Here is a 26,372-nt window from a genome sequence, read left to right as displayed (position 1 = left end):
AGCTGGATATCATGTATGTTAGATTTGTTATATTTATAAATAACTTATAGTTAGTTTTAAGCAGTGGTGAAGCTCACCATCCCGCGAGCTGCTGCTGTATTAACGGTATTCAAAATCATATCGTTGGTATTTCAGTATACCCCGGATACGGTACAAACGGTATATTGCCAAGCCTAACATGCCTACCACACCGGTCGTATCGCGTGCGCGAGCATTGCAAAATAAATGTACAAATACATGTTATTCTATCATTATACCCACACTGCTCGCTCGCGCCAACGAGCGTCTACGTTGCCAGGCGCTAAAATAGAAGTTGATTTCTATTTGTGACGCAGAACACGTTGCAAGTCCTGCCTCTCCCATCTCCTCATTGGTTTTTAGAAGCATATACCCACCTGCCATCTTCTCATTGGTTTTTAGGAACATATACCCACGTGGGTGATTGAAAGATGAACTGAGGTCGGTTGTGGTAATGCACCTTATTATGAAAATGAGTTGCCAATCGCCATATAAAGTCCAAAGAAGAAAAAGAAGCCTGGAAGGAGGTGAGATGACTAGAAACGATTCGGTTGACCGATTTATGTGTGGATTAATTTTCGGAGTAGAGGACCTTGTGATTTCAGGTAAAATAACAACTCAATGTTTATATCCCAGGACAAATTAGCTAGCAACAGCAAGCTAACTAGCTAAATAGGACAAATTAGCTAGCAACTGCAAGGTAGCTAGATAAATTTCCATAAATGTTTGATGCTTTTCGACCTGTCCCCAAATTAATATAATTGCTTCAGTTTGTTTTGAAATTTCAACCTGCATGTTGTAATCACGTTTGGTGTCGGGGGACAAAATCAATTTGCGCACGATCGCACACATCCGGTTTGGGCATGGTGTAAAACACAGTCAGGGAGCGGAGTCATCAAAACAACCCAAACATGTGGTCCAAGGCACAGATGTGACCGCAAAAGTACTCTGCACACTTTCATCACACACATCCCCATGGCTTGGAACGAGGGATAGACAGATTAGAGACGAAAGATCACAGCGAGTGTGTGATAGATAGAAAGAGAGGAAAAACATACAAATGCACATTGTTTGCAAACATCTGAGGCTCTGTCGAGTTGTTTTGTTTTCGAGGCCTCCGATTGGCCGAATAGTCGAAAGGAATGACCTACCACTGGTGTGCATGACTCCATCGCCTGGTCTAGGGGGAGTGTCTTTATCGACGGACAGGGCCTGTGTGAGGAGGGGGCGGAAACAGGGCTGGGGCGAGCAGGGCAGTGAGGCAGGGGCTAGAGGTAGAGGGGTGGTGTGGTGCAAGGGGGGGGGGGGGGCAAGTAGAAGAAGACAGGTCCATTCCAAAACCACACCCCAAAAACACAAGACACCAGAAAAAGTCCCCGAAAAAATTGGTTTGAATTTTAAAACAGAAGGGAACGAAACAGGCAGCGGCAGTTGACAATCGCATGCAAAGGCAGATTGGGTTAGATAAAGGGATGTGATTGGTGTGAGAGGTCATGCAGCAGTTGGTAGAAAGATAGAAAGGGAGTAAAGGTGAGGGGAGGAAAGGAAGAAACAAATGAAATGAGAGAAGAAAAAAAAACACAAAACAAAGATAAAAAAATAAATCAATATTAGTGCCATTTCACAATACAGATTTCATGACATGCTGTTAATGTTAGCAGGTAAAGCTACATTTCACACACTACAGTAGTAACGTACTGTATGTAGCAACTAGCTGGATGGATGCTAACTCTAATTCTACAAGCAGTGAACATCAGACGCTAGAGTCATTTCAGTGAATCTGCACCCAAAGCCATCTGACCATGAGGAGTACCAGACAGGATTCGCAAAGAATTGTAGAGACATTGTTTTTCTCAACCCAGCGTCTGTGGACCGGCTCTATTCCATAGGATGTAGTTAACCAGTCCGTCAGTTATTTAACTCAAAGAAGGAAGAGACTGTATGTGTGTTTGTATCCTCTTCCTCCATAGCCACTCTTTGGGATCGGGTGCAGAGTACTCACACTCACGTATTCTCAGCAAACACACATCACTTTCTCTCTGGGCCATGTTCACACAGCGTTACAGAAACATTGTGGGAGCATTGCATGTTAGTCAGGACTGGGTCGGTAGCCTCTACAGCATGACCCAACTGCTGCTGCTGATGATTATTTTGGGGACAGAGGGTGTTAATGAGATATTATGTGCCTCATTAGAAGTTGTGAATTCTGGGGTGGGATTGTGACTTTTGGGGGGGGATGTTGACTATTGGACTACCTTGACTATTGGAGGAACTGAACCCATGTCTTTTTTACTTTGGGTTAATGGTATAACCCAATAAAAGTTGTATCGGGGTGTGGGACGATTTGGGGTCTGGGGGAGAAGCAGAGCGGAGGGGATTGAGGGCATCCATGTCTTAATTTTGGAGAGAAACGCATGAATGGACTCTATCAGGGACTGTAGTCTGTGTAGACAGTTGGAGGAATTGTGCACCTATCTGACTGAGATGTGTGAAATGTATTGATTATGGAGACTATAGAGGGGTACCCGCCATCACCCACCTCTATAGCGTGCCATGCCCAGCCTGCACTCACCTGAGCGGGGCTTCAACCCGAAGGGAGGGGTGGGAGGAGTGGTAAACGTGGTACCGCTGCCTGGAACTCTGTCTTCTCCCTGGTAGAGAGTCAAAGGGAGTACACACATAAAGGTTAGGGACCCTCTTCTCCTGAGAGTACACTTAAACAACACACATATTATCTAGGTCTACTGGGGACAAGACAGCTGGTGGTGTATGTGTGTGAATGAAGATCATGTTTGTGCAGGATTCAGATTGGTGTCCTATACAATGACTATGTAACACTACAGATGACCTCTGAGATGGCTTAACTAGATCATAACTCACCCTGTCCCTTTCTCTCTGACCCTCACCCAGATTGACTGCTATGGCCAGTTGTCCTCTAGCTTGATTGTGCTGAGGTCACTGTTTCTATGGCCATGTAGCTGGTATTGGATATGGTGTTGCTATGTGGTAACAGTGCTCTCTTCAAGTGGTCAGTGTTGGATGTGTGCCCTGTCCCCAATAGTGGGCCTTGTCTCTCTCTGTGTGTGTGTGACAGCGCTAGAGCATTGTTGAAGATTTTGAAGGAATTGCCAGACAATAGCTGTGTTTAAATACCCATACTAACATATTATTATTATTTATTTTACCTTTATTTAAGTAGGCAAGTCAGTTAAGAACACATTTTTATTTTCAATGACGGCCTAGGAACAGTGGGTTAAGTGCTTTGTTCAGGGGCAGAACGACAGATTTTTACCTTGTCAGCTCGGGGATTCGATCTTGCAACCTTTCAGTTACTAGACCAACGCTCTAACCACTAGGCTACCTGCAACCCTAACATACTGTATACTACAAACTTAATGGGCATATACAATAAGTTAATTTTAGCATACTGTAAACGAACGGTATCCTTTCAGTTGAGCGCACTAGTGCTTTGCCTGTCTACCGGACTTCTTGCTAGCTTGTTAGCATTACAAATTACTCGCTAGACATCTTATGACTTCATTAATAATATCCATTGAGAACGCACACAACTTAGCTAAGCTAAGAATTACATGAATAATCAAGTCGATAAACTTTGGGCAGTAAGTTAGATAGCATATAGTCCATATACTGGCAAGTTTGATGTATTAGTAGCCAACTAACGTTAGGTAGCTAGCTAACATACTGGTACATACAAGCAACTGCTGTAATGATATGCTATGTGGTTCGTAAGGCTAGAGTAGCTAACAAATTGTAAAGTAACTTATTTGAAAAGTCATTACTTTATTACATTGCTCAACATTTTCTTAACATTTGTCATGATTAGCTAAAGCAATGAATTTGTATCAGCTCTCGTTAGACTTCGGCTGCATATTTTCCGCCATTTTCTTCAAATCTGAAAAGTTGTGAAACCACGCCCATTTTCTGAATAATTGCATTATGGGCTCTAAAAGCTCTAAAAGCACAGAAATAGTGTCCACTGCTTGTACAAGTCGTATTTTGGGAACTTTTGGCATACTAACTATATCCATAATATGTCCAATAAACAAACTACATACTCAATTTACGTCACAAATGGTATGGTTAGTATGAGTATTGAAACACAGCTAATGTCTTCTCCTTGTTATGTGCTATGCTGTTGTTCCTTCTTCCTTGGTCCTGGTGTGTTTCCACTATAGGGTTTTCAACCCTCCGGCTAGAGCTTTTTAAAGAAATTAAACCAACTTTTAAAGCATTTGATTAGGCCTATAAAGTGTGAGCCAATCCCTGTCTTGCTCTGAAGCTCAGGACCAAACATTAGCCGGAGACTGTATCTGTGTAACAGATTCCATGGTATTGACCCAGACTGGGTCGGGGTGTTTGTTTGTAAACTATTGGTCAACTTCACATACTGCAAAGTATAGAAACATGCTACACACATCACAAAACAAAATCTCACACAGACACAACAAAAACATCAACACATACAAGCACCTGCTTCAAATAATTCCCTTCATCTATTGTACCTCTATAAGCGTAAACAAAGGTACAATCAAAGTTACAGATATGCAAAACAGCAGACCGACACACAGGTCTAAAAGGCAATGGGGTGGCTAGCTAGGTAACAGGATAGAGGTCACACCAGCACACCTACTGGTCACATAGTGCTGAATCCTAACTTGATGCAAGTAAACGTTCATGCAATCTTGCATTGAAGTCAATGGCATATTTTTGCAGAAACTCAATTACGCACGGATCTTGAGTTAGGATTCAACCTCTAATGCACTTAACCACATATCTAGGATGAGCTTACCCCTACTGTAGCCCTCTTTGGAACTGTAACACTTCACACAAAAACTGACTTGGGACCAGTGGTCAAGGGCATTAGTGACCACACACAAACACACACACACACACAAACACACCGACACTAGATGAGGGGAGTCAGAGGAAGGGATTGGCTGGTAAGCCTGAGGGGGAGTGGCCACCCATGGCTTGTTACTAGGGTTACCTGGTTGGACATATGTGTCTCATATTGTTGGTATGCAAGCTGGGCCTCCAGCCTGGCCCTCTCTAGAATCAACTCTCGTTTCTTCTGGAACTCAAAGCCTCCATCGGGAGTGTCCCACTAGATAGAACATACCAACCAGTGGAACTTATTTGTACATCTACCACACCAATTCAATCTTTACTTCCAGAAAGAATTATACTCTACAAAGGAGACAAGCTTACACTCTAATACAGCTCCAAAACAACATTCACCACAACTCAAATAAGTTATACTACAAACAAGTCATCTTAACAATATCCAACTACCAACGAGCAGCAGAGCTATATTACAGCAGACAGGAATAGGATGTGCATTGCTGCTTGCTCAGGGAGGGAGACTAAACACACACCAACTCAGGAGAGGGGTTTTAGTCTGTAACACAGATGCTGATATATTTTAGTTTGACACACCCAGATGGGGCACATACTCACACAATGGTCATAGTCAGAGGTCATGCAGTATAGGTCTAAAATATATGTTTTTTTTTTCAAGAATCCTCATCAAGCTACACACAATACCCCATAATGACGACGCGAATACAGAATCAATTATTGCAAATAAAATAAAATAAACAGAAATACCTTATTTACATAAGTATTCAGACCCTTTGCTATGAGACTCAAAATTGAGCTCAGGTGCATCTGTTTCCATTGATCATCCTTGAGATGTTTCTACAACTTTATTAGAGTCCACCTGTGGTAAATGGACTTGATTTGGAAAGGCACACACCTTTCTATATAAAAGGTCCCACAGTTGACAGTGCATGTCAGAGCAAAAACCAAGCCATGAGGTCGAAGGAATTGTCCGTAAAGCTCAGAGACAGGATTGTGTCCAGGCACAGATCTGGGGAAGGGTACCAAAAAATGTCTGCACCAAAAACCCAGGGGCCTCCATCATTCTTAAATGGAAGAAGTTTGGAACCACCAAGACTCTTCCTAGAGCTGGCCACCGGGCCAAACTGTGCAATCGGGGGAGAAGGGCCTTGGTCAGGGAGTTACCAAAAACCCGATGGTCTCTCTGACAGAGCTCCAGAGTACCTCTGTGGAGATGGGAGAACCTTCCAGAAGGACAACCATCTCTGCAGCACTCCACCAATCTGGCCTTTATGGTAGTGTGGCCAGACGGAAGCCACTCCTCAGTAAAAGGACTCTCAGACCATGAGAGGCAAAATTCTCTGGTCTGATGAAACCAAGATTGAACTCTTTGGCCAAGTGCCACGTCTGGAGGAAACCTGGCACCATCCCTACGGTGAAGCATGGTGGTGGCAGCTTCATGCTGTGGGGATGTTTTTCAGCGGAAGGGACTGTGAGACTAGTCAGGATCGAGAGAAAGATGAACAGAGCAAAGTACAGAGAGATCCTTGATGAAAACCTGCTCCAAGGCGCTCAGGACCTCCGACTGGGCCAAAGGTTCACCTTTCAACAGGACAACGACCCAAAGCACACAGCCAAGACAACGTAGGAGTGGCTTGAGTGGCCCAGCCAGAGCCCGGACATGAACCCAATCTAACATCTCTGGAGAGACCTGAAAATAGCTGTGCAGCGACGCTCCCCATTCAACCTGACAGACCTTGACAGGACCTGCAGAGAGCAATGGGAGAAACTCCCCAAATACAGGTGTGCCAAGCTTGTTACGTCATACCCAAGAAGACTCAAGATTGTAATCGTTTCCAAAGGTGCTTAAACGATGTACAGAGTAAAAGGTCGGAATTCCTATGTAAATGTGATATTTATGTTATTATTTTTACTACATTTGCTGACATTTCTAAAAACTTGTTTTTGTTTTGTCATTATGGGGTATTGTGATGTCATTATGGGGTATTGTGTGTAGATTGATGAGGGGGAAAAAACAATTTGATCCATTTCAGAATAAGGCTGTAACATAACAAAATGTGGAAAAAGTCAAGGGGTCTGAATACTTTCCAAATGCATTGAAGGTGTGTACATTATGCAGTAAAACTAAATATGCGAGTCTCACCTTGGGTGTGGTTTGTTCTTCACTGCCGTCACTGTCTTGGCCACTGTAGTGAGAGAGAGAGAGGCACAGAGAGAGAGTAAGAAATAACGCATGTGTGCATGCAATGCGCGCATACACAGACACACAGACACACAGTCTTACTTGAGAGAGTCTTCCACCATGACCATCTCAACAGGGTAAAGCTGAACTCCAGATAGGTCCTCTGTTTCCATACTCACTCTGAGAGCAGAGAGAGTAGAAAGAGTGAGAAAGAAAGAGCCAGACAGAGAGTAGGGAGGTTAGACAACTACACAGATCCTCACAGCTCAATGCCCAACGAGTGTCTTTTACCTCCAGTGAGCCAGCCCTGGAGTCATTCCAGTCCCTGTACTGAACTATATGTTCACAGAACCAGGTAAGACAGCCAAAGGCCTTATTATTGCTACCATATACATGTTGCAGAGCAGGAGGGAGCAGCATGTGGTACAGTGTGTGTGACAATGAGTGGGCTCTGACTCAACAACAAAAAAATACACAAAGACATCATGGTAGCTACAGTGACAACATTCTGATATGGCCAAGTGGGACATTTCACCCACAATTCCTCACAACATTGACCTGAAATATGGTTAGAGGATGCATGGTGGATAGTATATTCTGCAGAGTTAGTGTTGGGCTGTGTGGGAGATTTTGACTGCCTCTCTCTGCATAATATGACAATCAGCCATCTGTTGGGTTTGGGGATTTACTTGTTTAGGTCAGAAATGTAACCTCTGACTCATTAGGGACAACAGTACTCCCAAGTTTACAATGCAACTTTCCAATGTTACCACCCCACATAGCCTGGTTCCTCTGTAGGTTTCTTCCTAGGTTCCGGTCTTTCTAGGGAGTTTTTCCTAGCCACCGTGCTTCTACATCTGCATTGCTTGCTATTTGGGGTTTTAGGGTGGGTTTCTGTACAGCACTTTGTGACATCGGCTGATGTAAAAAGGGCTTTATAAATACATTTGATTGATTGATTGATTGATTGACTTCACATAGAGATCTGCTTATGACGATAACAATCCTTAAGATGATCATGGCAATGACCAATTTCACCTTGAAAATGATCCTGAACATGCTGATAACAATGATTATTAAATAAGGCCAGCATGATATGCCAGCATGATAGTAAAAGTGAGAAAGGTGTAATAGTATTATAACCAGCTATAACCAGAAATAACCAGCATTATAACAGAATCGTAACAGAGCCCACCTGTTAGGGTCTTGTAGTAGCTCTACAGCCTCCTTCAGCTGGTTGATCATGGCAATGTGCGTTCCTTCTGTGACCTTTGACCTACGGGAAAGGAAACAGGAAGTGAGTCATCTTGTTTACAATTCAGAACTGTGTTTCATCAATAAAAAATGCTTTTGAATACATCATGCATTAAAAAAATTGAAATGCTAACCTAATGTCGCCCTGGTATAGATAAAGGCACAAACAATACACGTGGTGTGATATGTAGCAGAACACACATAGCTTTGCTGTGGCAAGAAAATAGTATGGTGACAGTTTGTTGAAATAAAGGGCATATTTCTCAATCCCAAGCCTCTTTTTGGGCCACATTCTCTTGTTTCGACAGTGTGTGGGTCTCTATCTTTCACCTAAGAAAACAACAACCACAGTATAGAAGAGCCAAAAACAACTTAGGAGGAGCACAGCTTCTCAAAAGTCACCAAAGACGTTTCAAAACTAGCCAACAGTAAAGAGCTGACAGTGTACATCAATCAACTTTAATACAGATGGGCAAAGAGTACTGCCCATAGAAGCATACAGTATAAAGAGGAAAAACATCTTATAGCACAGAGAGCGATAGAGACTGATAGAGGGGACAGAAAGAGACATACAGAGACACACCCACTACAGTGGACAGAGTGAGGGAGGAGAAAAAGACAGATGAAAGGCGGATGGATGGAGGGATACTCACGTCTGTTCAGAGGCCCAGTGTGTGTCTTCCTCTATCCTGAGGGGCTCGTCGTAGTCTGGCGTCCGTCCCTGCACGAGCAAGAACACACATATACACACCGAGTTACACATATGCGTGCGCGCGCGCGCGACATCAGCACCAGCTGCAGTCAAGTCACATGATCCAGATAACAAGCCAGCGATTGGCTGCGGTTCACTTAAATGTTTCCTAGTGAGTGAGAGTGTATAAGCAGGCCAGTGTGCCTCCCTCCCTTCAAGATCTGCTGACACACTCCACATGGGGTTGGATATTATACCACCCTGCCTTTCACTGTCACACACACATGGGGCAGCAGGGGAGGGACAGTGGGAGAGAGAAAGAGAGACAAGGAGAGATAGAGAGGGATAGGCCTAAACATCAGCACCACAGGTAACTTCCATAAAGCTGTGACCGATCTGAGACAAGGCAAGAAGGGCCTTCTACGCCATTAAAAGGAACATACATTTTTACATCCCAATTAGGATCTGGCTAAAAATACTGTAATCAGTTATAGAACCCATTGCCCTTTGTGGTTGTGAGGTCTGGGGTCACAAAATGGGACAAATACCAAACAGACTGTGAATGCAGAATTCTGTAACAAAAATCCTCCAAATAAAACACCAAATACTGCATGTAGAGCAGAATACCCGCTAATTATAAACCCTTCCATAGCAGAGCCATCACCTACAGGAGAAGAGTCCCCTAAGCAAGCTGGTCCTGGTCCTTGACACATTGGAAATAATTCACCCTAAAAACAGAGCAGACTAGAATGCTATTTGGCCCTAAACAGAGAGTACACAGTGGCAGAATACCTGACCACTGGGACTGACTTAAAACTAAGGAACACTTTGACTATGTACAGACTCAGTGAAATTAGTCTTGCCATTGAGAGAGGCCGCCATAGGTAGACCTGGTTCTCAAGAAAAGACAGGCTATGTGCACACTGCGCACAAATTGAGGTAGAAACTGAGCTGCACTTCCTTAACCTCTTGCCAAATGTTTGACCATAAAGAAACATATTTCCCTCAGATTACAAAGAATTTGAGAACAAATCCAATTTTGATAAACTCCCATATGTACCTTATTAGGTGAAATACCAGCATGCCATCACAGCAGCAATATATGTGACCTGTTGCCACAAGAAAAGGGAAACCAGTGAAGAAAACCATTGTAAATACAACCCATATTTATGTTTATTATTTTCCATTTTGTACTTTAACTATCTACACATCAGTACAACACTGTATATAGCCATAATATGACATTTGAAATGTCTCTATTCCTTTGGAACTTTTGGGAGTGTAATGTTTACTGTTAATTTCTGATTGTTTATTTCTACTTTTGTTTATTATCTATTTCACTTGATTTGGCAAATGTAAACATATGTTTCCCATACCAATAAAGCCCTTTGAATGAAATTGAATTGATAGACAGGCAGAGAATAAAAGAGGGAGAATGGGTTATCCTGGGCTACTCTGGCATAGAATTTCACTTTTCCTTTTGTTAAAAACACAAACGCTTTCATTATTTACAGCACAGCCATTTCCCTATGAATCTTTCACAATACAGACAGCCTTAATGGACGTTATACTGTGATGTATAACAGGGTGCATTATTCCCTTAGTAACAGCTCCAGAGTCAGCCGAGACAGCACCTTTTTTTCCCCAAGAGTGTAGCTATCTAGAACCTAAAAGGTTTTGAAGAACCATTTTTGGTTCCAGGTAGAACTCTTTTGCGTTCCATCTCGAACCCTTACCACAGAGGGTTCCACATGGAACCAAATAGAGTACCTGGAACCATCCTATGAGGACAGCCAAATAACCCTTTTGGAACCCTTTTTTTCTAAGAGTTTTTTTATTTTATTTTATTTTTTACCTTTATTTAACCAGGCAAGTCAGTTAAGAACAAATTCTTATTTTCAATGACGGCCTGGGAACAGTGGGTTAACTGCCTGTTCAGGGGCAGAACGACAGATTTGTACCTTGTCAGCTCGGGGGTTTGAACTCACAACCTTCTGGTTACTAGTCCAACACTCTAACCACTAGGCTACCCTGCCGCCCCACTAAGAGTGCAGCTCATAATGGATTCAGCTCAGAAAGATCAGTTATTAAAGGCATAGTTAACCCTAAATGTCCAAATGGGTGAATTCAGCACGTTGCTCGCCTAAGTCACTTTAAACCAAGTCTTTCAGTGAGTGAGTGAGTGAGACAGAGAGACAGAGAGAGAGAGGCCCTTGCCTTGATGTAGCTGCGGAAGCGGTTGCTGAGAGCAGAAGAGGAGTCTCTGTAGCCTAACTGTTCCTTCAGGTCTTTCAGGGCCTCTGTTGGGCTTTCCTCTATCAGTTGCACCCCGTCCCCGTGGGGGTCCGCTACAGGGGGGCAGACATTAAGGTCAGAAGTTAGAGGTCAGTTCAGAGAATGTCACATTTCAAAGGCATTTACTGTATGGAGACACAGTAGCATATATACGATGACCAATTCCAATATTGTGTTTCATCGCTTGTTTGTGGGATTTGGTTAGAACAACATTACAACCTCTGTGCTCTATATAAAATTATAAACTGGGTGGTTCGAGATCTGAATGCTGATTGGCTGAAATCCGAGGAAATACCATGGGTATGACAAAAAAAAAATCAGTTTTTTTTTACTGCTCTAATTACGTTGCTAACCAGTTTATAATAGAAATAAAGCACCTTGGGGGTTTGTGGTGCACGGCTACTCCATGTTGCGCCATGCATAAGAACAGCCCGTAGCCATGGTACACTACATTCCCAAAAGAATGTGGACACCTGCTCGTCGAACATCTAATTTCAAAATCATGGTCATTAATATGGAGTTGGTCCCCTTATTGCTGCTATAACAGCCTCCACTCTTCTGGGAAGACTTTTCACTAGATGTTGGAACATTGCTGCGGGGACTTGCTTCCATTCAGCCACAAGAGCATTAGTGAGGTCGGGCCCTGATGTTGGGCAATTAGGCCTGGCTCACAGTTGGCATTCCAATTCATCCCACGGGGACATTGTCATGCTGAAACGGAAAGGGCCTTCCCCAAACTGTTGCCACAAAGTTAGAAGCACAAAATGGTCTAGAATGTCATTGATATAGATATCCCTATAGATATCCCTTCACTGGAACTAAGGGGCCTAGCCCGAACCATGAAAAACAGCCCCAGACCATTATTCCTCCTCCACCAAACTTCACTATTGGCACTATGCATTCGGGCAGGTAGCGTTTTCCGCCAAACCCAGATTCGTCCGTCGGACTGCCAGATGGTGAAGTACGATTCATCACTCCAGAGAATGCATTTCCACTGCTACAGAGTCCAATGGCGGTGAGCTTTACACCATCCAGCCGACGCTTGGCATTCCGCATGGTGATCTACCTTAGGATTGTGTGCGACTGCTCGACCACGGAACCCCATTTCATGAAGCTTCCGCCAAACAGTTATTGTGCTGACGTATACCACAAAACCCCCAAGGTTCTTTATTTGAGCTGTTATTTCCATAATATGGATTTGGTATTAACCAAATAGGGCTATCTTCTGTATACCACCCCTATCTTGTCACAACACAACTGATTGGCTCAAAAGCATCAAGAAGGAAAGAAATTCCACAAATGAACTTTTAACAACTTTTTGTTTATTTTATTTATTTAACCGGGCAAGTCAGTTAAGAACAAATGATTATTTACAATGATGGCCTAGGAACAGTTTAACACTTGTTTGGTTACTACATGATTCCATATGTGTTATTTCATAGTTTTGATGTCTTCACTATTATTCTACAATGTAGAAAATTGTAAAAATAAACAAAAACCCTGGAATGAGTAGGTGTGTCCAAACTTTTGACTGGTACTGTATATCATTTTTTGTTGTCTTTTTTATAATTTGGGTTTATCAGAGTTCTGCTGTAGGATTTAACTCATGGTCTAGAAACCTACAGAGAGAATCTGCACAATCTCCCTCTATTTTCTGCTGCCTCTCTGCCACTCACTCTCTGCCTCTCACTCTCTGCCTCACTCTCTGCCTCTCACTCTCTGCTTCTCACTCTCTGCTTCTCTCACTCTCTGCCTCTCACTCTCTGCCTCTCACTCTCTGCCTGCCACTCTCTGCCTGCCACTCTCTGCCTGCCACTCTGCCTGCCAATCTCTGCCTGCCACTCTCTGCCTGCCACTCTCTGACATGATTGAGAGAGTTCGAGGTGGTCTATTAATAACCAGTCTTCTGGTCCGGGAGTGAAGGTCTATAGAGAATCCATCTGAGCTCTGCTAATATAGCCCAGATACTCTGACAGCTCTGGATAGAGGTAGCTGTATTCTGCTGTCCACTACTTTATTTTACAGTATGGATGAATCCAATCTTTTTGTATCAGGCCCTTGTCTTCCAATCCATTAGAGGATTTAGAGACTAAAAGGTGACGAACCCCAACTCCTCTTATCTAAGTCAGTCTGATTTAGCCAGCCGTTTAACACACACATTGTGATATTCTTACGACATACTCCACCTTCACTTTCAACGCCATTCCCACCCAGTCTGAGGCCCACCAGCCTATCAGTGACCCACCCCAGACTACTCCCTGGGTGTGCTGACATATCCTTACTGGTGTATATCTGTCCCCACCACACACACTCCTCAGAGTTTAGCCAGAGTCAACACTCCCCCAGAGCTCCCTCCATCCCTCTCAAAAACAACAATAAGGAAAAACGACCCACTGAGCCACATAGAGAGACACCATGAAGGATCCGGAAACATCTCTTTTATCCCACTTCCTCTCCTTAGTGCAACAGTGACCATGTTTCTATCCTGTTTCCTCTGGTGGCAGATAAGGACATAAACCAGAGGCCTCTCTACAGAATCTGTCTGGGCTGTGTTACTGTGTTATCCCAACCTGACGATGTCTGGCATCCGGAGAGACAGAAATTATGCCTCACACACAGGTAGCCCTGCTGGCTGTCCCCTTCTCCCATTCAGGAGGGGCTGTTATCAGGGCTGGACGGTTACTCATTGACAAGCTGGGGTTGAGATATCCACACGGAGTGTCTAGTCATATGTTGGACTAGGAATCATTCAGTGGTTATTTGGTTACTTTCATTTTGTGCACATCTATCAGTTACAAATACATGTCAGTACATACAACAAGTAGGTCACGTGGGAGAGGCTTTGTGCTGTGAGGTGTTGCTTTATTTGTTTTTTGATACCAGGTTTGCTGTTCATGCACTCCACACTCCATGCACTCATGGCTCTGTATATTACTGTACATTTTCATGAATTTGTTCTGGACCCCTGGTGGCATGTCTGGTGGGGTAAGTGTGTGTGTCAGTACTGTGTGTAAGTTGACTATGCAAACAATTTGGAATTTCCAACACATTAATGTTTCTTATAAAAACAAGAAGTGACGCAGTCAAGTCTTTCCTCAACTCTCAGCAATATTAGCCCTCTGATTACAATGAACAGCATGACATGCCACTCTGTTCTGGGCCAGCTGCAGCTTAACTAATCAAATCAAATTTATTTATATAGCCCTTCGTACATCAGCTGATATCTCAAAGTGCTGTACAGAAACCCAGCCTAAAACCCCAAACAGCAAGCAATGCAGGTGTAGAAGCACGGTGGCTAGAAAAAACTCCCTAGAAAGGCCAAAACCTAGGAAGAAACCTAGAGAAGAACCAGGCTATGTGGGGTGGCCAGTCCTCTTTTGGCTGTGCCGGGTGGAGATTATAACAGAACATGGCCAAGATGTTCAAATGTTCATAAATGACCAGCATGGTCCAATAATAATAAGGCAGAACAGTTGAAACTGGAGCAGCAGCATGGCCAGGTGGACTGGGGACAGCAAGGAGTCATCATGTCAGGTAGTCCTGGGGCATGGTCCTAGGGCTCAGGTCCTCCGAGAGAGAGAAACTAGCTCTTTCTTTGCAACACTTGACCATATGACTGGACAATAATCAAGATAAGATAAAGCTAGAGCTTGCAGGACTTGCTTTGTGGAGTGTGGTGTCAAAAAAAGTGTGTGTTTGTGGGTTGGGGGGGGGTTACCTGTTAGAGTGCTGATGTGTTCGCTGGAGTCGTCTTTGCTTAGCCCCTCCTCCTCTGTGATGTGGGACATGGGGACATTGAGACTCAAGCTGTCCTCATCTGAAGGCTGAAACATCCACACAGCTCAGTTACCAGAAACACTAGCAAACATTTCTGTTCCAGAAACCAAATCAAAGCATCTCTACAACTGCTACAATGCAACCGTACGTATTTCATTCAGAATAAGCCAAATGTTTCAGCTACAAAAAAAGAAGTGCAACATACTGCTGAACAGACACTCATAATTGCGTTCTCTTCAACAACACACCCCAAACGCATCGTTCTAGAGAACTGTCGTGTCATACCTGACAATATCCATCTTATTCATTACTTTGATCACCACAAAACACAGTGATGTCATGGTGAACATGCGTATATGAAAAAAAAAAAAAAAACGAACAAATGATAGAAAGATATCCGGCTGTGGCTGTGTGCTCAACTGAGTCCAGAACGGCTTTGAAGATCTGGTGACTATTCAACATCACCAGGCTGATGTTCTTTCTTGTATAACTTTACATTAATGTCCATTTCTAAACATTCAACTTATTATGCAAAACAAAAAAAACAATTGTTTTTTGTTTGAGAATGCATACTGTAGAATACACAATGCATATGTTACACACATACAGTATATGCATGCATGAGTGTAAGCGTGTGCATGCATGCAAGTGAAGACACACACACAAACACAAACACCCCCTTCATCCTACCTCGGTGGCAGACAGTCTTTTGTCCCCGTTGTCGCTGCCAACTCCTGAGTCAGTGTCCTGTTTCTTATTCTGGTCAATGTCCTCCGTGCTGAGAAGAGAGGGGTGAGGGGTGAGAGAGAAGGATTATGGGACGGTCAGGGTTAGGAGGTAAAAAGGCACGCGGAGGAGAGAGGAAAGAGGAGAAAATGACAGATAGCAGCGTCTAATCGCTCCGATCACACAGACACAGCAGGACTGTCACTCTCTCTTTTTCTCTCGCTCTCTCTCACACACACTCAGATGCTCTCATAAACTCTCTCTCACACACACACACACGGAAGCTACCTTCAAGGGAAGTGATCTACTAACGGAGTCTCCAGACAAATGAACGGTGATGTGGTCTGAGATACACTTCTCACACACACAAATGCACGCACGCACACGCACACACACACACACACACACACACACACACGCACACACACACACACACACTCCCACACGTCTCGTTGTTTCTAGGCCACCTACATTTGCATCCCTAGGGAGCATGTTCACTGATCACTGTGAAGCATATGGCATATCTGTCCTTAGCTTCATTCATATCTATCCCATTCTGGCCTCACACCTTCTCAATCGTTATCATCATTCAATACACCAGTCATAAGAGAGTCCATATGAATGTAGTTCTACTGGAACACTGGACAAGTCTGTTGGGTTCCTGTACTGTGGGTCTCTCTATGGCTGTATTATAAATAGTTCCACTGCTCTTTTCCTCTATTGCCATGAGTGTGTGTATGTGAGAGGGGTGTGTATGTGAGAGGGTTGTGAATGTGAGTCTCTAAGCTCTCCCGGACAAAAGGAACCATTTTCCTGCCCACGCGTTGCAGTGGGGTGGGTTATAGGGGTGGGGGCAGGCATTAAAAGGGAACATTCAAGGGCCCAGGTTTCCAGTCTAGAGGCACGGTTTCGACTGCTCCTACAGTCTTGCTTCGGTACTGCAATTTAACTGATGCCCAGCCCAGAAAGACAACTTCCATTGATGGCCACAAAGAGAAGTGAGATATGAAAATTCCTAATAAGACCTTTGTAATAATCACCTTTGTACACAAAACATCAATTGAATTATTCAAATAATTGTCATGAGGCAAAAAACATTTCCATCACTCACAGCCGGAGATATTAACATTTTATATTCATCCAATGTCTGCCATGCATTTGGATGATGTGATGTCGTCGTCGCTGCTCAAGCTGCTCCCTGTGCACGCTGAATGCTAGTGCGCATGTGATGTTGGTCCGTGTAAACCGGATGCAACTCAGATATAGACGTCCATAAATCAGCGTATGTGAACATGAGAAGATTACCTTGAAAACAACGGTCAGGCATCTTGAAGGCAGTTCTGTATACCTCAGTAGGCACATTATAGAACATAAGATCCCCTCTCCCTGCAAAACACTCTCATACACACAGAGAGGAAGGCTCAGCCACGGAACTAAAATGGAAAACAGACCTGGGTTCAAATACATTTGTATTTTAGTATCTGGTATTTAAAATACTTTTTTCTGTGTATTGGAGTATTTTCAAATACACAGCCCAAAACAAGTACCTTTATTTGAGTATTTGAATAGTAATTATTATTATTTATTTTTTTGTTATTTTTTAAAATTATTTTGTCTTTTTTAGGGGGCAGATCAGCTTCCATCAATGTAATTGTCTGTATCATTTCCAATCCCCCATATATTTTTTTGTAAATATATACCATATATATATATAAAGTATAAAACATTCGGAAAGTATTCAGACCACCTCCCCTTTTCCACATTTTGTTACATTACAGCTTTATTCTAAAATTGATTAAATAACTTTTCCTTCATCAATCTACACACAATACCATAATAACAAAGCAAAAACAGGTTTTTAGAAATGTCTGCAAATTTATAAAAAATGTAAACTTATTTACATAAGTATTCAGACCCTTTCCGATGACACTCAAAATTGAGCTCAGTTGCATCGTGTTTTCATTGATCATCCTTGAAATGTTTCTACACATCGATTGGAGTCCATCTGTGGTAAATTCAACTCATTGGGCATGATTTGGAAAGGCACACACCTGTCTATATAAGGTCCCACAGTTCACAGTGCATGTCAGAGCAAAAACCAAGCCATGAGGTCAAAGGAATTGTCCATAGTGCTCCGAGACAGGATTGTGTTGAGGCACAGACCTGGCGAAGGGTACCAAAAAATGTCTGCACCATTGAAGGTCCCCAAGAACACAGTGGCCTCCATAATTCTTAAATAGAAGACGTTTGGAACCACCAAGACTCTTCCAAGAGCTGGCCACCCGGCCAAACTGACCAATCGGGGGAGAAGCGCCTTGGTCAGGGAGGTGACCAAGAACCTGATGGTCACTCTGAATGAGCTCCAGAGTTCCTCTGTGGAGATGGGAAAACCTTCCAGAAGGACAACCATCTCCGCAGCACTCCACCAATCAGGCCTTTATGATAGTGTGTAAAAAGGCACTCCTCAGGCACTCCTCAGTAAAAAGGCACATGACAGCCCGCTTGGAGTTTGCCAAAGGGCACCTAATGACTCTCAGACCATGAAAAACAAGATTCTCTGGTCTGATGAAACCAAGATTGAAACCAAGAACTCTTTGGCCTGAATGCCAAGTGTCAGGTTTCTGGAGGAAACGGCAGCGTCATGCTGTGGGGATGGTTTTCAGTGGCAGGGACTGGGAGACTAGTCAGGATCGAGGGAAAGATTAACGGAGCAAAGTACAGAGAGATCCTTGATGAAAACCTGCTCCAGAGTGCTCAGGACCTCAGACTGGGGTGAAGGTTCAACTTCCAACAGGACAATGACCCTAAGCACACAGCCAAGACAATGCAGGAGTAGCTTTAGGACAAGTCTCTGAATGTCGTTGAGTGGCCCAGCCAGAGCCCGGACTTGAACCCAATCAAACATCTCTTGAGATACCTGAAAATAGCTGTGCAGCGATGCTCCCCATCCAACCTGACAAAGCTTGAGAGGATCTGCAGAGAAGAATGGGAGAAACTCCCCAAATACACGTGTGCCAAGCTTGTAGCGTCATACCCAAGAAGACTCAAGGCTGTTATCGCTGCCAAAGGTGCTTCAACAAAATTCTGAGTAAAGGGTCTGAATACTTATGTAAATGTGAAATTTCAGTTTATAAAATATATATAAACTTGCGGGGCCTCCCGAGTAGCGCAGCTGTCTGAGACGTCACTACACAACCGAGTTCGATCCTGGGCTGTATCACAACCGGCCGTGATTTGGAGACCCATAGGGCGGCGCACAATTGGCCCAGCATCGACCAGGTTAGGGGAGGGATTGGCTGGGTGGGGCTTTACTTGGCTCATCACGCTCTAGCGACTCCTTGTGATAGGCCGGGCGCCTGCAGGCTGACTGCGGTCGTCAGGTGAACACAGTGTTTCCTCTGACACATTGGTGCGGCTGGCTTCCGGGTTAATTGGACGGGTGTTAAGAAGAGCGGTTTGGCGGATCATTCCATTCGAATCTTCCATTCCTCTCAAAATTTTGGGAAAAGGCTGTTGCGCAGCAACTTACTGCCTTCCTGAAGACAAACAATGTATACGAAATGCTTCAGTCTGGTTTTAGTCCCCATCATAGCACTGAAACGGCACTTGTGAAGGTGGTAAATGACATTTGAATGGCATCGGACCGAGGCTCTGCATCTGTCCTCGTGCTCCTAGACCTTAGTGCTGCTTTTGATACCATCGATCACCACATTCTTTTGGAGAGATTGGAAACCCAAATTGGTCTACACGGACAAGTTCTGGCCTGGTTTAGATCTTATCTGTCGGAAAGATATCAGTTTGTCTCTGTGAATGGTTTGTCCTCTGACAAATCAACTGTAAATTTCGGTGTTCCTCAAGGTTCCGTTTTAGGACCACTATTGTTTTCACTATATATTTTACCTCTTGGGGATGTTATTCGAAAACATAATGTTAACTTTCACTGCTATGCGGATGACACACAGCTGTACATTTCAATGAAACATGGTGAAGCCCTAAAATTGCCCTGGCTAGAAGCATGTGTTTCAGACATAAGGAAGTGGATGGCTGCAAACGTTCTACTTTTAAACTCTGACAAAACAGAGATGCTTGTTCTAGGTCCCAAGAAACAAAGAGATCTTCTGTTGAATCTGACAATTAATCTTAATGGTTGTACAGTCGTCTCAAATAAAACTGTGAAGGACCTCGGCGTTACTCTGGACCCTGATCTCTCTTTTGAAGAACATATCAAGACCATTTCAAGGACAGCTTTTTTCCATCTACATAACATTGCAAAAATCAGAAACTTTCTGTCCAAAAATGATGCTGAAAAATGAATCCATGCTTTTGTCACTTCTAGGTTAGACTACTGCAATGCTCTACTTTCCGGCTACCCGGATAAAGCACTAAATAAACTTCAGTTGGTGCTAAATACGGCTGCTAGAATCCTGACTAGAACCAAAAAATGTGATCATATTACTCCAGTGCTAGCCTCTCTACACTGGCTGCCTGTCAAAGCGAGAGCTGATTTCAAGGTTTTACTGCTAAGCTACAAAGCATTACATGGGCTTGCTCCTACCTATCTCTCTGATTTGGTCCTGCCGTACATACCAACACGTACGCTACGGTCACAAGACGCAGGCCTCCTAATTGTCCCTAGAATTTCTAAGCAAACAGCTGGAGGCAGGGCTTTGTCCTATAGAGCTCCATTTTTATGGAACGGTCTGCCTACCCATGTCAGAGACGCAAACTCGGTCTCAACCTTTAAGTCTTTACTGAAGACTCATCTCTTCAGTGGGTCATATGATTGAGTGTAGTCTGGCCCAGGAGTGGGAAGGTGAACGGAAAGGCTCTGGAGCAACGAACCACCCTTGCTGTCTCTGCCTGGCCGGTTCCCCTCTTTCCACTGGGATTCTCTGCCTCTAACCCTATTACGGGGGCTGAGTCACTGGCTTACTGGGGCTCTCTCATGCCGTCCCTGGAAGGGGTGCGTCACCTGAGTGGGTTGATTCACTGATGTGGTCATCCTGTCTGGGTTGGCGCCCCCCCTTGGGTTGTGCTATGGCGGAGATCTTTGTGGGCTATACTCAGCCTTGTCTCAGGATGGTAAGTTGGTGGTTGAAGATATCCCTCTAGTGGTGTGGGGGCTGTGCTTTGGCAAAGTGGGTGGGGTTATATCCTTCCTGTTTGGCCCTGTCCGGGGGTGTCCTCGGATGGGGCCACAGTGTCTCCTGACCCCTCCTGTCTCAGCCTCCAGTATTTATGCTGCAGTAGTTTATGTGTCGGGGGGCTAGGGTCAGTTTGTTATATCTGGAGTACTTCTCCTGTCCTATTCGTTGTCCTGTGTGAATCTAAGTGTGCTTTCTCTAATTCTCTCCTTCTCTCTTTCTTTCTCTCTCTCGGAGGACCTGAGCCCTAGGACCATGCCCCAGGACTACCTGACATGATGACTCCTTGCTGTCCCCAGTCCACCTGGCCGTGCTGCTGCTCCAGTTTCAACTGTTCTGCCTTATTATTATTCGACCATGCTGGTCATTTATGAACATTTGAACATCTTGGCCATGTTCTGTTATAATCTCCACCCGGCACAGCCAGAAGAGGACTGGCCACCCCACATAGCCTGGTTCCTCTCTAGGTTTCTTCCTAGGTTTTGGCCTTTCTAGGGAGTTTTTCCTAGCCACCGTGCTTCTACACCGGCATTGCTTGCTGTTTGGGGTTTTAGGCTGGGTTTCTGTACAGCACTTTGAGATATCAGCTGATGTACGAAGGGCTATATAAATACATTTGATTTGATTTTGATTTGATGTTTCGATGGACGCATGACTCGACCTTCTCCTCCCGAGCCCGTTGGGGAGATGAGACAAGATCGCAAAAACCATCAAACGCTATGATGAAACTGGCTCTCATGAGGACCACCACAGGAAAGAAAGACCCAGAGTTACCTCTGCTGCAGAGGATAAGTTCATTAGATTTAACCGTACCTCAGATTGCAGCCCAAATAAATGCTTCACAGAGTTCAAGTAACAGACACATCTCAACATTAGCTGTTCAGAGGAGACTGCGTGAATCAGGACTTAATTTATTTAGAATTCAGGGCACACTTAACCAGCATGGCAACCACAGCATTCTGCAGCGATACGCCATCCCATCTCATTTTTGCTTAGTGGGACTATCATTTGTTTTTCAACAGGACAATGACCCAACACACCTCCAGGCTGTGTAAGGGCTATTTTTTACCAAGAAGGAGAGTGATGGAGTGCTGCATCAGATGACCTGGCCTCCCCAATCACCCGAACTCAATCCAATTGAGATAGTTTAGGATGAGTTGGACTGCAGAGTAAAGTAAATGCAGCCAACAAGTGCTCAGCAGATGTGGGAACTCCTTGAAGACTGTTGGAAAACCGTTCCAGGTGAAGCTGGTTGAGAGAATGCCAAGAGCGTGCAAAGCTGTCATCAAGGCAAAGGGTGGCTACTATGAAGAATCTCAAATATACAATATATTTTGATTTGTTTAACACTGTTTTGGTTACTACATGATTCCATATGTGTTATTTCATAGTTTTGATGTCTTCACTATTATTCTACAATGTAGAAAATAGTAAAAAATAAAGAGAAACCCTAGAATGAGTAGCTGTGTCCAAACCTTTGACTTGTGCTGTAAATTCTTTATATATATTTTCCTTTATTATTTTCCCCTAACCCTACCATCCATCCCCTAATTGGAGTAAACTAATGCACAACAACTCTTAGTCATCTAATCTTCTACTTCCAGTTTATACATACTATATACATTTTACTGACACAGTATAGTTTACAATTGTTATCTTTTCAAACCCTCCCATTTATCTCTGAAGACCATCGAGTTTTGATTTCTATTTGCCATATATTTTTCAACTGTGCTGTGATGTTTCACAAAAGTTCTGAACTTTCTGAACCCAATCTCATAGATTATACATATTGTACATTAAAGATAAACATTTGTGCTAAGAGTATTATTATATTATTAATCGATTGATTATGACTTTTTAAAATCACACAGCAGTGCTATTTGCAGAGTTAGCTCCGGGTAAATGTTGCAATTCTTCCGCCATTCCTGAACCTGCGACCAAAAACAACCTACATATGGACAGTACCAAAACAAATGATCTAATGATTCTGTTTCTTTCTTCAGCAAAATCTGCAGAACTGTGATTGTTGTATCCCCCATAAATATAACATTATATTGGTTGCAAGACTTTTGTATAATAATTTAAATAGAAAAATTATGTTTTATTTGGTGTATTAGTTCATGGTTAGTTGAATGGTTATTTGTAAAAACCAAATAGTCTGACAAATGGTATTTGACAGAATTTTCAAATACTTATTTCAAATACTATTTTTAAACACCTGGGTTAAATGCATGGGAGTGTATATGCGTCAGTGTATTTGAGTATTTCAATAGACTTTCGAAGTGCATTTCCAAATACATTAAAATGTTCAACTACCTGTCTTTTCAAATAAAATATATCTGAATACTTACTTCAAATGTATATGAAAGTAATTGAGACACTTGAAATAGTATTTGAACCCAGGTCTGATGAAGAATCTGACACAATACACAGTAGTAAAACAGTGGTCCTGGAGAGCCAAAGTGTGTGCAGGCTTTTGAACCAGCCTAGCACTAACAGTTGCCTCCGTTAGGGTTGGCATAGCAACTCACCTGCCGGTGGCGGGTCGTGATAGGCTGAGGCGCTCCATGACAGGCAGGTAGAGAGAATCAGGCATCTTGTCACTTCGACATGCCTCGATGCTCAGGTACTTAAATATGTGAACTTTGCCTTTCATGCAGATCTAGAAAAGAGATCATCAATGGGTGAATTAGAGCAAGTAGATGACAGATACAAAAGTAGAAGGTACACAAATAGCAAAAACAGAACACACAGAGACATGCCCTATGATGAATTCTACACTGCTCAAAAAAATAAAGGGAACACTTAAACAACACAATGTAACTCCAAGGTAATCAAACTTCTGTGAAATCAAACTGTCCACTTAGGAAGCAACACTGATTGACAATACATTTCACATGCTGTTGGGGAAATGGAATAGACAACAGGTGGAAATTATAGCCAATTAGCAAGACACCCCCAATAAAGGAGTGGTTCTGCAGGTGGGGTCCACAGACCACTTCTCAGTTCCTATGCTTCCTGGCTGATGTTTTGGTCACTTTTAAATGCTGGCGGTGCTTTCACTCTAGTGGTAGCATGAGACGGAGTCTACAACCCACACAAGTGGCTCAGGTAGTGCAGCTCATCCAGGATGGCACATCAATGCGAGCTGTGGCAAGAAGGTTTGCTGTGTCTGTCAGCGTAGTGTCCAGAGCATGGAGGCGCTACCAGGAGACAGGCCAGTACATCAGGAGACGTGGAGGAGGCCGTAGGAGGGCAACAACCCAGCAGCAGGACCGCTACCTCCGCCTTTGTGCAAGGAGGAGCCGGAGGAGCACTGCCAGAGCCCTGCAAAATGACCTCCAGCAGGCCACAAATGTGCATGTGTCTGCTCAAACGGTCAGAAACAGACTCCATGAGGGTGGTATGAGGGCCCGACGTCCACAGGTTGGGGTTGTGCTTACAGCCCAACACCGTGCAGGACGTTTGGCATTTGCCAGAGAACACCAAGATTGGCAAATTCGCCACTGGCGCCCTGTGCTCTTCATAGATTAAAGCAGGTTCACACTGAGCACATGTGACAGACGTGACAGTCTGGAGACGCCGTGGAGAACGTTCTGCTGCCTGCAACATCCTTCAGCATGACCGGTTTGGCGGTGGGTTGGTCATGGTGTGGGGTGGCATTTCTTTGGGGGGCCGCACAGCCCTCCATGTGCTCGCAGAGGTAGCCTGACTGCCATTAGGTACCGAAATGAGATCTTCAGACCCCTTGTGAGACCATATGCTGGTGCGGTTGGCCCTGGGTTCCTCCTAATGCAAGACAATGCTAGACCTCATGTGGCTGGAGTGTGTCAGCAGTTCCTGCAAGAGGAAGGCATTGATGCTATGGACTGGCCCGCCCGTTCCCCAGACCTGAATCCAATTGAGCACATCGGGGACATCATGTCTCGCTCCATCCACCAACGCCACGTTGCACCACAGACTGTCCAGGAGTTGGCGGATGCTTTAGTCCAGGTCTGGGAGGAGATCCCTCAGGAGACCATCCGCCACCTCATCAGGAGCATGCCCGGGCGTTGTAGGGAGGTCATACAGGCACGTGGAGGCCACACACACTACTGAGCCTCATTTTGACTTGTTTTAAGGACATTACATCAAAGTTGGATCAGCCTGTAGTGTGCTTTTCCACTTTAATTTTGAGTGTGACTCCAAATCCAGACCTCCATGGGATGATAAATTTGATTTCCATTGGTAATTTTTGTGTGATTTTGGTGTCAGCACATTCAACTATGTAAAGAAAAAAGTATTTAATAAGAATATTTCATTCATTCAGATCTAGGATGTGTTATTTTAGTGTTCCCTTTATTTTTTTGAGCAGTGTATATTCCATATGTCATGTCAAGCTGTGGAGACAGTCGTAGCCCCAGACCGACCTGTGCAGGGGGGCTCTGTAAGGGGTTGTTCTCCAGCTGTAGGTTCTGGAGCTGGGCCATCTTCCTGTAGCTCACTGGGATGGTAGACACCTTGTTACAGGAAAAGTCCAATTTCACCAGGGGAAGCTCCGCCAAGTCTGAGGGACGAACACACAGGCCCTAGAGTTAGAGGAGTAATTGTTGTGTGTGTATGTGTGTGTGTTTGTGCACTGGGATCATCAGACAGAACTTTTCCCCACTACAAACCCAGATCCCAGCAGAGGCAGCCCTGATACTTCAAGACTCCCTCACTGCCAAAGTTCAGCTAACGTGGACCTTGCCAAAAGTTAAAAATAAACTGGAGGAACATATCCTAGGCGCTAAGCTCAGCACAAACCACTATGACCCAGTCAATATGAGAGAAGAGACATTGTTAGGAAACAGAAGAAAACCACAGACTTACATTGGAAAATACTGATAAAATAAATAACAGCTATTAGGCTGGGTGTAACTGGTGTAGCTTTGTCGTATCACATGCATTTTATGGTAAAAATGGGATAAAGTATTCCTGAAATCAGATAGAGAAAATAGACAGTGATAGGTCAATGACAGAGAGTGAGAAAGAGTAACAGAGAAATAGTAACAAAGACAGCGTGAGAGAGTCTCAGCAATTCTGTGCCAGCAACACATTCCCCAAGAGGTCGTAATTCAAGCAAAACAATTATGACTTTATCTCTCTGACAACCTTTTATAATTAAAATCCCTCTGAGACGACAGAGATAATCTTAGCTGGGAGGCGATGAAGGAGAGCCCCAAATATTATTTTTAAAACCAACCAGCAGAGTACACTACTTCTCTTAATTAGCTGAAATGAGAAAGTCTCTCAAGGTCACCCCTTAGAATAACTTCTATGAGGGATTTTTTTACCATCATTCAGTATAAAAAGGGGGAAATCGCAACAATATTTTCAGCATCCATATCACCTACTGTATAGGTAACAACAACAAAAAAAACAA

At 43.8% G+C, this 26,372-nt stretch overlaps 1 protein-coding gene across 1 annotated transcript in view; it reads right to left on the bottom strand.

Moving 5' to 3' along the window:
• The window catches only part of LOC115129301 (leucine-rich repeat and calponin homology domain-containing protein 1-like), a 99,189-nt gene that overhangs the window by 16,092 nt on the left and 56,725 nt on the right, over positions 1-26,372 (bottom strand). The window contains exons 5-16 of the mRNA XM_029659503.2: positions 25,378-25,514; positions 23,500-23,630; positions 15,789-15,876; positions 15,040-15,145; positions 11,244-11,374; positions 8,989-9,056; positions 8,277-8,357; positions 7,184-7,261; positions 7,043-7,085; positions 5,027-5,143; positions 2,591-2,669; positions 1,170-1,286 (exon numbers count right to left, since the gene is read on the bottom strand). Of these exons, the coding sequence (XP_029515363.1) occupies positions 1,170-1,286; positions 2,591-2,669; positions 5,027-5,143; positions 7,043-7,085; positions 7,184-7,261; positions 8,277-8,357; positions 8,989-9,056; positions 11,244-11,374; positions 15,040-15,145; positions 15,789-15,876; positions 23,500-23,630; positions 25,378-25,514 (1,176 nt within the window). The remainder of the gene's footprint in view (positions 1-1,169; positions 1,287-2,590; positions 2,670-5,026; positions 5,144-7,042; positions 7,086-7,183; positions 7,262-8,276; positions 8,358-8,988; positions 9,057-11,243; positions 11,375-15,039; positions 15,146-15,788; positions 15,877-23,499; positions 23,631-25,377; positions 25,515-26,372) is intronic.

Source organism: Oncorhynchus nerka, linkage group LG1 (genome assembly GCF_034236695.1).
Source record: "Oncorhynchus nerka isolate Pitt River linkage group LG1, Oner_Uvic_2.0, whole genome shotgun sequence".
NCBI lineage: Eukaryota > Metazoa > Chordata > Actinopteri > Salmoniformes > Salmonidae > Oncorhynchus > Oncorhynchus nerka.
The sequence above is the reverse complement of the archived record's forward strand: the minus strand, read 5'-3'. Positions and strand labels throughout refer to the sequence as shown.